The following is a 12,211-nucleotide window of genomic DNA, read 5'->3' as shown; positions in this document are numbered from 1 at the left end:
CAACTTAACATCTGAAATAAACATTGGATCTCTTAACACCCCTTACTTCAAAGATAACTCAGAAAATATTGCAACAGTAAATAACTCCTTAAAATGTTCCTTCAAACTTCCAAGAGACTTAATACCTTTAAACAGTATCACATCAGGTTAAAGGATATATATTTTTTCTGTAGAATGGCAGAGACATATTAGCTTGGTTGACTTCAGCTCCAGCACCTTGCTTTCTTCCTGCAAACTCTCTGGAACCACACAAACACACCCAAGCTGCTTTCTCAAACCTGGCTTTCTCCCTTCAAGCAGATCACAGCAAACCAGAACTTCTCAAGCTGCTGTCTCAAACTGGCTTTCTACTTTTTAGCTGCTCCCAGCAAAACCAGCCAGGCACTTTTCAAACTGCAAAACCAAACTGCAAAATGGCTGAACTGAGCTGAGCTGCACCCACTGTTTTCTTAAAGGTACATTGCTTAAACATCCAGTTCTTAAAGGCACTCTCGCATGACAAGATATTTATGCCTACTTTCGCTGCACTAACATATATAGTATCAAGCGTTTGTTTGTATAAAGTAACAAAATTAACTTATGGTCAGTCACAGGTATGGGGACCCCACTTTTATCACTTATTTGCATTTCTAAATTGGATGGTAGAATTTCATTCATGCACATAAATATAAGCATGAAGCTTTTATTACTCGCTTCCAACTGTCAGTGAATGTGTTAAAGATTGATGAGAGTTAATGGGATAGCCAAGTTTTTAAAATTTGGAGCTTAATAGTGGTATAGCAGATTGGCTGATTTAAAAACAAATGGATGGATTGAAATCACAGAGAACAGGCTATGGTAAATGCTTACATTCTAGTGGTGTGAGAATGGCCATCTATAAAATGAGCAATATTAATGTTCAAAAGCTCATACCAGATATGCACTACAAAAATAAACTTAAAATACTGCTATAAAAGCAGTATAATTGTGTAAGGCTTTTAAGAGATGTATTTGTTCTAATACTTCCAATAGTGGTTCTATAAACAGAGTCTGAATCAATAATCACATGTTGCTGGCGTTGAACTTGGAAATGAGTTCACCTTGGCAAACGCATGCTAGGCATTTTGCAAGCACAGCTGACTAAGTAGGTACATGACCTTGCTGAAGCTATTGGGAATTCCATTAGAAGTCTGTAGTGCAACCAGTTTTAGTCTGTTACATACAGCAAAACAGCAACTATATCACATTTTAACAGCAACGCCATTCTATTGTACCACACTATGCAACAAATGGCACATGGTACAGACATGTAAACAAACATCAGCAGAAACACGCAGTATTCTGTAGTGCTGTATGTTAAGTTACCAGCTCTAAAGCGTGGTTTATAGATTGGCCTAATAAATATCCTACATTAGGGGTGGATTTGAGTGAAGTTCAGATACTTGTAAACAGACAGATATACAAATTCTTTAAAACCTCCAGAACTCAAACAGGAAGGAAACACAAAGCTCAGCTTTGAGAGAGATCTTGGAGTGTTCTTTGATGTCTTCGGCTTTCTCGAGCAACATAAATTGTGTCATTATCCTGTGATTCTTCTATAATCCTAGATGTTATTCCCTTGTGATTAAGTTGTTGATTATTTATAGTCTTTTCTCCTGCAAGGGCATGCGACATGAGAGTATGAGAAAGAGTGTCATCTGTTACCCTGTTCTAGCTAAAATCATATGGAGTTGATATGAAATATGCTCTGGCAGTTTTACTTCTTTCTTGTCATTATGTGTTGTAATCTTTGTGGTTATGGGAAGGAAGTGTTTTTTTGACAACCTTTATCTCGTTTATAATGATGATGAGTGGAACCAGCACAGTTGCTTCACAGCTCCAGGGTCCCAGGTTCAATTCTTGGCTTGGGTCACTGTCTGTCTGTGCGGAGTCTGCACGTTCTCCCAGTGTTTGCGTAGGTTTCCTCCGGGTACTCCGTTTTCCTCCCACAGTCCAAAGATGTACAGGTTAGGTGGATTGGCCATGATAAATTGCCCTTAGTGTCCAAGAAAGGTTAGGTGTGGTTACTGGGATAGGATGGAGGTGTGGGCTTAAGTGAGGTGCTCTTTCCAAGGGCCGAATGGCCTCCTTCTGCACTGTAAATTCTATGACAAGTCCCGTCCCCCCCGTATACTGATTCCTTTGTATTGGCAGGTGCCGGGCTAGGCCAGGTCCGGTGCTGTGGGGTTGGCATCCTGTTGCCCCCTGGAGCTTGGGATGCCTTTACTTGAAGGTGCCCATTAGGGATGTCGTCGCCCCCCTGTGGGAATCTTTCTTGGCTGAGTGAGCAGTTTGTTCTCTTCCTCATTAAATGGGTGATCGGCATGTATATGGAGCTAGGGTTGGGCCCTGATCCTTTGTTATCCTGTAGTTTACGTCTGGTAGCACTAGCTCTTTTTCCTCCATGTTTTTCTTGAGAGGCCCCGAAGGCTTGATCATAATCCAAACGTGTTGTCGTCAGTTCTCTCCGTACAAATGTATGGAATGATGTTGGTTCTGTACTGGGCCTGAGACTTGGTTAAGTTGCATTGTGTGGTATATATGTAACTCTCTTTTACAACTGGGTTTTTTGAGTTATTTTCTTTTGTAAGAATCAAAGATTGGTTCCTGTATGGGTGCAGATGGGTTTGGTATCCGAGGAGAGCTGACTGTGGTGTGTCATTGGTACATTTGATACTGCTAGACTTGAGGGAGATATATATTGGTACATGCCTCAACGTGGCATGGAAAATGTATCCTGAACTCTCATGGTTAATTTGAGCAGCCACATCGTGGGAGGGCGTGTACCATTTTACCAAGTTTTCATGGCTTCACCCTGTTTCTCCCTTGGTCTTTGATGGGGCTTATAAAGGCATCTAGCTATGTCTAATGATTGTAATGAGCTAGCTATAATGTTGTTCTCCTGTTGCACTCTATATTCATGTCCGTTCAGCCGTTTTTTCCTTGCTTACTGCGATCTATTTTATTTTGTAATCTTGTTGCATTGTTTGCGTAAATATCAACTTTAATAAACATACTTTTTTTTTTTAAAGGACTCGATGCTTACAAATTACACCAAAATCTGTAGCACTGTAAACTGATAAAACTGAATGATAGCCACTCTTATAATAAATATTAGCTTTCAACAACAGCATCTAATGGTCAAAATGCAACCAGCTAACTGAACAGATGCTGCTTAAAGCAAAGCACCCAAATATTTTATAAAACGTAAACATTACATGCCAAATTTTGTTTGCAACCGTAAGAACAGTATTCAAAATTAATAATCACCAGCTTTCTCAACATTTCTTCAAAAATTTGACTTAGTGTGGCTCACAAATTAGATTGAAACACTATGTTTGGTCAAATTTCACTGTCTCCACTAGAAAGACTTAAAAGGGAATATTTTATAAAGGTGAACATTGTTCTACAGATAAAATAATGTATATTTATATATAGCAGCCATAATGTGGAAATAAATCCCAAAGCACCACATGGTTAAAAACAGATAGCGTGTAGTAGAAAATAATTGGAAGAGGTGACTAGCTTTCCAGCTTGTGGTTAAATGAGATTTGGCTTCTAGATGATTGTCATGCAGTCTAAAAGTGACCCTTGAAACTCCGATGATATTCAGATCAGAGACCACAAGTGATCTATAATGGGGGATTTTTGAGAGGGAGATTCACTTAGGGGGGTCCTGGTGAAAAACAGCCATTACACTGGTGTACATCACTCAACTGCACCCATAGAAGTTGGCATTTCAGTTTTGAACTGATACTGGTGAGAGATGCTGATGGTACCCCAAATGGAAACTTTACAGATAGATGGAGTACTGTTGGTTCTTTAGGTGGATAGTAATGGACTAGAAATCTAATCATATTAAAAGTACTACATATTGATCAATACATGGTCCTATTTTTATTTTCCTTGGGATTGAGCTAATTGGCATTTATTGTCCATCTCAAATTTCGTAACAGCATTGGGATTGAGGTAATTGGCATTTATTGTCCATCTCCAAATGCATAACAGCATTTATTGTCCGTCACCCATTTCTCCTGAGCAGGTGGTGGTGAGCTGCCTATCAACTTTTCTTTGGTAGGATGATACAATGTACGCCATTTCAGAGAGCATATTGCTGTGGGTCTGGAGTCACACGGAGTCCAAACTAGTTCGGGATGGCAGATTCTCCCCCTCGAAAGGCATTAGTGAACTAAATGGGTTTTTAAACAGTAATTCCGTAGATTCATGAATAGTAATGAGACTAGCATTTTATTCAAAATTTATTAATCAAATTTAACTTCTCCAGCTACCATGATGAAATTTGATGGCACGACTTCTGGTGGCGACTATGCTGTGGACTTCCGGTGGCGACTATGCTATGAACAGTCACACATTTAACAGCTCCTGATCTTGGTGGTTTTTTGGCGGCTTTTAAGCTGGATTTTCATGGAAATTCTTTCTAACATAAGTGGATAAAAGTGAGAGGAGGAGAAGGCGACCCCTATCTTTTGGAATTACGCTCAAAAAGTAATCGCAAAAGAAGGAATCAAAAGTTGGTTGGAAGTGAGGATCTGAGCTTGGTGGCTGCAATGGCAGAGAAGCGAGATCCGGCCCCGTCGGCTCAATGGTCGATGGATCGGTTGGTTACATACCTGGATGAGAAGTTTGCCTGGCACTGTAAGGAGTGTGCGGAGGACCTGACCAAGGTGGTAGCCTCGATTAAGGAGGCTGTCGACCGGATGGAGGTGACAGTGACGGCCCAGGGACAGTCGATCCAAAAGCTACAAGAGTAGGCGACGGGACAAGAGGAGCAGTCCACTGGGGTGGCACTGCAAATTGGCATTCTACAGGATCGGCAAAAGCGGCTGCTGGAAAAGGTGAAAGAACTGGAGAATCGTTCCCGCAGGCAGAACATTCGGATCGTCGGTCTGCCAGAGGGAAAGGAAGGATCGGATGCCGGTGCATATGTTGTGAAGATGTTCGAGGGGGGTAGAGGCGTTCGACAGGCCGTTGGAGGTGGACCAGGCCCACAGGGCACTTATGCGCAAGCCCAGGGTCGTGAGCCCCCGAGGGCGTTGGTGGTGAGGCTGCACCGATTCTTGGACAAAGAGCGCAGCATGAGATGGGCTAGGGAGATGAAACGGTTCGTATGGGAAGAAGCCGAGATCCGGGTTTACCAAGACCTGGGAGCAGAACTTGCTAAGATGAGGGCGAGTTTTAATAAAGTTAAAGCGGCACTGTAAGTGAAGGGAATAAAATTTGGACTGCTCTACCCGGCCCGTCTTTGGGTAACCCACGAGGAACAGGAACTATATTTTGGCTCGCCGGAAGAAGTGGCGGGCTATATGAAAGACAACAACCTGGGGGACCCATAAGGGCTTAATAAAAAGAAAAAACTAGTCGGTAGCGATTTAAATCAAAAAGTTCTGAGGTGCACTGTAACTTGAGTTGCGATGACCGGGAAGAGAAGGATTTTTCGGAGTTATCTAACTTTGACCTTTCAGTGTATGTACTAAGGTACAGTTTCTTCCTTTTTTTTTGTGTTTGTAAAAAAGAAAAAAAAAGGGGGGAAAAATGGAGGGAGGGGGGAAGAAAAGTTCTCAAATTGAGATGTTCTGGGAGGGAAAGACATCGGTTTGAGTTTTTGCATGCATAATTTTTTCTGTCTCTCCATTTATCCCATTTGTTTACAGTTCCATTGTTTGGGGCTCCTTTTGAAGGTGATGGAATTGATAAGATGTTGTAAACGGGGAGGGTGGGCCGTTGAGCTTAGACCTTAATTGGATGGTGTGTTTGCTTTCTGTGCTAGTGTTTTAAAAACTTGTGTTAAGAGTTGGGGGGTAAAAATCCAGCAGCTGGTAGACTTTTAGGCATCAGGGGTGGAGCTGCTAGGCTAGCTGGTAAGGCTGGCTCATGGAGGCGAAGTGGGGGGTGAGCTGAAAAGTGACGAGGTAGTGGGGGGGGGGGGGGGGACTGGAGACTAGATCGTGGTTGCTGCCGAGGGGTGGATCTGGAGAGGTGCGGGCCATGGGCTAGGGACTGGCCTAGGAAAGGTCATGGCTGATCGACAGGGGGGGGGGGGGGCAAGAGCCCCCCCGACCAGACTGGTTACGTGGAATGTTCGTGGCCTGAATGGGCCGGTCAAGAGGGCCCATGTGTTCGCGCACTTGAGGCAGTTAAAGGCAGACGTGGCCATGTTACAGGAGACACACTTGAAGCTGGGGGATCAGTTTATTTATTTATTTATTTTTAAACTTAGGTTACCCAATTATTCTTTCCAATTAAGCGGCAATTTAATGTGGCCATTCCACCTACTCTGCACATTTTTGGGTTGTGGGGGCGAAACCCACGCAGACACGGGGAGAATGTGCAAACTCCACACGGACAGTGACCCAGAGCCGGGATCGAAACATGGACCTCAGCACCGTAAGGCAGTTGTGCTAATCACAAGGCCACCGTGCTGCCCGCGGGGATCAATTTAGACTGAAAAAGGAATGGGTCAGACAGGTGTTCCATTCAGGATTGGACTTTAAAACAAGGGGGTTGGCCATCCTGATTAACAAAAGGGTGGCGTTTGAGGTGGGGAAAATGGAGACAGACTCAGGAGGCAGATTTATTATGGTGAATGGGAAACTGGAGGGAGTGGCAGTGGCATTGGTAAATATATATGCCCCAAACTGGGATTACTTCACGTTTGTTAGGAAGATGCTGGGAAAAATCCCGGACCTCGACTCGCACCGGTTGATTATGGGGGGTGATTTTAACATGGTCTTGGATCCCAGGATGGACCGGTCGAGATCTAGATCGGGGAAAGTATCAGCAATGGCGCAAGAGCTGCGGGGGTTCATGGAGCACATGGGGGGTGTTGATCCGTGGAGATTTGAGAAGCCAAGGAGCAAGGAATATTCATTCTACTCTCATGTACTCCAGGATCGATTTTTTTATATTGGACAAAACATTGTTAGCAGGGGTGGTGGATACAGAGTATTCAGCAATCGTAGTATCGGACCATGCGCCACATTGGCTAGACCTACAGATGAACACGGGAAATTTTCAGCGCCCACAGTGGAGGCTAGATGCAGGGCTGTTAGCAGACGACAAGGTATGTGAGCGAGTGAGGGAGGTCATTCGGGGGTATATAAAAACTAAAGACACGGGAGACCGCAGCTGAGGTGGTGTGTGAGGCATTGAAAGCGGTCATCAGAGGGGAATATGTTTCGATTCGGGCCCAGGCCGATTTTCAGGCTACAAGCTGACTATGGGAAAGAGCGAGATGTTTGTGATCCAGCCACAGGGTCAGGAAAGGAGACTGAGGCAGTTACCTTTTAAAGTGGTGGCGGGGAGTTTCATATATTTAGGGATTCAAGTGGCTAGAGTGGGGGCAGCTCCACAAGGTAAATCTGGGCAAAGCGGTTGACCAAATGAAAAGGGATATGCTCCCTCTGACGCTAACCGTAAGGGTCCAGACGGTGAGGATGACAGTCCTCCCAAGGCTGCTTTTCATTTTTCAATGCCTTCCGATTTCTGTCCCAAAGGCTTTTAATAAATGTGGCGATTACAGGTTTGGTGGGCGGGGAAACCCCTGAGAGTAAAGAGGGCACTCCTGGAGCGGGGTCGAGTAGGGGGGGCCTGGCCCTCCTGAGCTTTATTAATTATTACTGGGCGGCCAACATATTGATGGTCAGGAAGTGGGTAGTGGGGGAGGGGTCGGGCTGGGAGCGAGTTGAAGCGACATCCTGCAAGGGTACAAGTTTGGAGGTTTTACTAACGGCCCCCTGCCGTTTTCGCCGGCTCGGTACTCTACAAGCCCTGTGGTGGTGGCAGCCCTAAGGGTGTGGGGGCAATGGAGGCAGCACATGGGATTGGAGGGGGCGTCAGTGTGGTCTCCGATTTGTCCCGGGGAGGCTGGATGGGGGCTTTAGGAGGTGGCAGCAGGCAGGGATCGAGAGATTTTGGGGTTTATTTATCCAGGAGGGCTTTTCGACCTTGAAGGCACTTGAGGAGGAGTTTGAGCTACCGGGCAGGAATGGTTTTCGATATCTTCAGGCCCAGCACTTTGTCCGGAGGCAGGTTCCAAGCTTCCCTCGTCTCCCCCTGAGGGGACTACAGGATAAGGTGATGTCAAAAACTGGGGTTGGAGAGGGGAGGATTTCAGAGATATACAAGGAGTTGATGGAGTGGGAGGGAGCCCCGATCAGGGAGGTGAAGCGGAAGTGGGAAGAGGAGCTAGGGCGAGAGCTGGAAATGGAAAAGTGGGAAAAAGCCTTGGAGAGTCAATTCATCTTCATCCTGTGCCCGACTTAGCCTGATCCAGTTCAAAGTGGTCCACAGGGCCCACATGATGGTAGCTCGGATGAGCAGGTTCTTTGAAGAGGTGGAGGTTAGATGTGGGCGGTGTGGGGGTAGTCCGAGCTAACCATGTGCATATCTTCTGGGCATGTCCGAAGTTAAGCGGATTCTGGCAGGGATTTGCAGACGTTATGTCAGAAGTCCTGGAAGGGAGGGTAACCCCGAGTCCAGAACTGGCAATATTTGGGGTATCGGATGATCCGGGGGCCAAGGGAGGGAAGGGAGGCCGATGTCCTGGCCTTCTCCTCCCTGGTGGCCGGGAGACGGATTTTGCTGGGATGGAGGGACTAGGAGCCCAGGTGTGTGGGTCAGCGATATGGCAGAGTTTCTGAGCCTGGAAAAAATCAAGTTCGCCTTGAGGGGATCAACTCAGAGGTTCGCCCAGAGTTGGCAACCATTCATCGACTTCTTCAAAGAAAATTGAACGTCAGCAGTAAGGGGGGTTAGATAAGGACATGGAACTCAGTATACGGGTAGTTAGGAAATAGGGCGTGGGCAGTGGGGCACATCGTTTTTTTAGGTTTTTGTACATGTGTCGGCCCACTTGATGGCACATCCCCACTCTGGGCCTTCGGATTACTAGCTCACTAACATTACCAATATGCTATCTCCCTCCAACCAAACTCTGTAGCACTGTAAACTGCTAAAATATCTCATTATTACATATCTAGATAAAAATTAAGTTTATTAACAAGTATTACTTCAGTTATATAGGCTGTTTAAAATATTAAATTAAACTGTTGAAGAAACAGTTTGCAAGAGACTATGGAAAGAACAAAAGTCTGTATAGAGATTTCCTTTGCATCCACAATGCTTCTTTTACAAGGAAAATATGTGCATACTTGCAAGCTTTAGATACAAGCATTGCAACTTTAAACACAATCTTAGGAAACTTCATGGATAAAATTGTTTCTACCATAGTTTATCGTTTCATTTTCTTCATACATTTTTAATATCTCAGATCCTCGTTAAAATATTTACCTTTGGTTTGTAACAACCAAACTTGGAATCAACGTTTAATTAATTGATAAACAGATCAACTTTTTTGACACAAACATTCGTCTCTGTCCCAAATACTAGGAAATCACCTACCTCTGGCTCTCTTCTCTCATCTGCTGAAGGGAGTTTAAGCTCGCGACCCTGATCATCATTGGGATCAAAAAGATAAATGTAGTCTGAAGAATAACTAACAAGAATTTCTTGTCCGTCATTACTGTAACAGAGAGATGTAACTCGACATGATTTATTGGTAAGATGTGGTGGTAAAAATCTTGCACACATTCCAGTAGTTGATCGAGTATTGTAACTACCTGCAAATAAATAAAGATACGTTTACAGAACTGAAGGCATCCATTTAATCCAATCTTAAATTGGTTTCATTTCTTCTCCCCACGTTATTTTTTTCTCCAAATGTTTAAAATTAAAAAACTCTCTTTTGGAAACGGTTATTGGTGTCTGCTTCACCCACGATTCCTAGTACTGCATTCCCTGTTCTACATCTTTAATTTCTAATTCTTGCCTATCCATTCATAATCAGAGTATCTCCAGCAATGGCTTTTCTTCTTTCTCCAGCATTATTACCTCCCCAGATCTACATTCTACCCCTTGGACAATGTTGTTAGTTGGCACGGGATCAGATTCTGAGTGTACAATACTGCTATCCAGCTCTAATTTTCAACCACCCTGTCAACTCTTGTGCTATCTGACTGCTTGGCAGACATTCAGTCTTGATTGAGCCAAAACATTGGTGGAGTAAAAGGCAAATGTTTTGGCCCCCAACATAAGTCCATGCCCTTGCTCCCATCCACTGTCAGGCTGAAATAAACTATTTGCAACCATGGTGTGCTATTTGAGCCCAGGCCGAGTTTCTGACAGTATATTCTTTCCATCATAAAGACTGCCTATTTCCATCTCGGTATTATCACACAGCTTCATCCCCATCTCAACCTATCTAGTGCCAAAATCATGATCCAGGCGTTTGTCACCTCAATCAATCGCAATGCCCTCCTGGTAAGCCTCACACCATCTGTATACTTCAGCTCATTCAATACCCTCTGCTTTAATGCAATCCAAACTAAGCCCTGCACAATGATAACCTCTGTCCTTCCAACTCTTCAAACTCAAATCTAACAATCTTACTTTTACGTTTAAATTCCTTCCAGGTCCTTTCCTTCCCAACTCTGTAATTTCCTCCAGCCCGACAACTACCCCACACTAGCTCTGGCCTCTTGGGATTCACCACTTCATCCCATTATTTACAACTATCCCTGCAGCTACACTGTGGAATTCCCTCCCCAAATCCTTTTGCCTCCTCATCTCACTCACCTCCATTACCATCTAAAACCAAATAACCAAGCTTTTGATCAACCCTCCTAATATCTCTCTTCTTTGACACAGTATTTTTTTTATCTTTGCACTTCTGTGGAGTACCTTGGGACAATTTTCTTTCTATGTTAATGGTGCTGTATCGATCAATGTAACATTACTTTTGTAATATACGCCCCATTTTATACAACCTAGAATCTTTGTTTTTAAAAGGAAATACAGCTTTATTTGTAAACTGATTTTTAAATATTTGCATCCCTGGACATCTTGGGGGAGTTGCAGGTTTGGAGAGGGTGGTGCCCCGTGCAGGGTTTGGCCTGGGTCTTTAAAATAGTTATGCTGAAGTTAGAAATGCTTTACTTCCTTCTAGCTCTTTCTGAATAACTAGAAGTGTAAAACTGGCAGAACAATCTGAAGTTCGCTTTGTCAGATGGTTCCCATTGCAGCGCAATTGTCCAGGGAAAGTTAGCACTTCTGGACAAACTGCAGGATAAACCCTGACCTGGGAACGTTGGAGAGGATTCCTCAGCACACCTTTGGCATACCTCCCAAATCTGATGGATTGGATTGGTTTACGGTCACGTTAACCGAGGTACAGTGAAAAGTAGTTTTCTGCGAGCAGCTCAACAGATTATTAAGTCCATGAAAATAAAATAAAAAGAAAATACATAATAGGGAACACAAGGTACACAATGTAACTACATAAACACCCACATCGGGTGAAGCATACAGGGGTGCAGTGTTAATCAGATCAGTCCATAAGAGGGCCATTTAGGAGTCTGGTAACAGCGGGGCAGAAGCTGTTTTTGAGTATGTTCGTGCGTGTTCTCAGACTTTTGTATCTCCTGCCCGATAGAAGAAGTTGGAAGAGTGAGTAAGCTGGGTGGGAAGGGTCTCTGATTATGCTGCCTGCTTTCCCCAGGCAGCGAGAGGTGTAGATGGAGTCAATGGATGGGAGACAAGTTTGTGTGATGGACTGGGCTGTGTTCACGATTCTCTGAAGATCCTTGCGGTCTTGGGCCGAGCAGTTGCCATAACAGGCTGTGATGCAGCCAGATAGGATGCTTTCTATGGTGCATCTGTAAAAGTTGGTAAGAGTTAATATAGACATGCCAAATTTCCTTAGTTTCCTGAGGAAATATAGGCGCTGTTGTGCTTTCTTGGGAGCGTCGATGTGGGTGGACCAGGACAGATTTTTGGTGATGTCTAGGAATGTGATGCTGGGGAGCTAGCAAGTTACAGGCCTAAATCTCCCCTATTTTTCCTTCCAAAATGCAACATCCCTTATATATCTCTGCACAGGGTTTATTTCTAACATCTATCTGATTTGTCTATGAAACAAATAATAATACTGAAGGCGCCACCGTATATGACAACATGCAGTATATGAAAGTGATGCCTGCCATTCTACATTTAGCTACCAATTAAAAGTTACCTAATATTTCATCATCTGGGTCATTAGAAAACTTAAACACCCTATTACAGCCTGCAGACTTTAAACAAAATCAGTTCTCCACAAAATGTTAAATACTTGAGTATA

The 12,211-nt window shown here is 44.0% G+C and overlaps 1 protein-coding gene across 5 annotated transcripts in view; it reads right to left on the bottom strand.

Annotated features, from left to right (window-relative positions):
* dcaf6 (ddb1 and cul4 associated factor 6) overlaps nucleotides 1-12,211 on the bottom strand; it is a 281,662-nt gene that overhangs the window by 173,427 nt on the left and 96,024 nt on the right. For all 5 annotated transcript variants that reach the window (XM_072513816.1, XM_072513817.1, XM_072513818.1 and 2 more), the window contains exon 7: nucleotides 9,439-9,656. In XM_072513816.1, the coding sequence (XP_072369917.1) occupies nucleotides 9,439-9,656 (218 nt within the window). The remainder of the gene's footprint in view (nucleotides 1-9,438; nucleotides 9,657-12,211) is intronic.

This window comes from Scyliorhinus torazame, chromosome 8, assembly GCF_047496885.1.
Source record: "Scyliorhinus torazame isolate Kashiwa2021f chromosome 8, sScyTor2.1, whole genome shotgun sequence".
Taxonomy (NCBI): domain Eukaryota; kingdom Metazoa; phylum Chordata; class Chondrichthyes; order Carcharhiniformes; family Scyliorhinidae; genus Scyliorhinus; species Scyliorhinus torazame.
The sequence above is the reverse complement of the archived record's forward strand: the minus strand, read 5'-3'. Positions and strand labels throughout refer to the sequence as shown.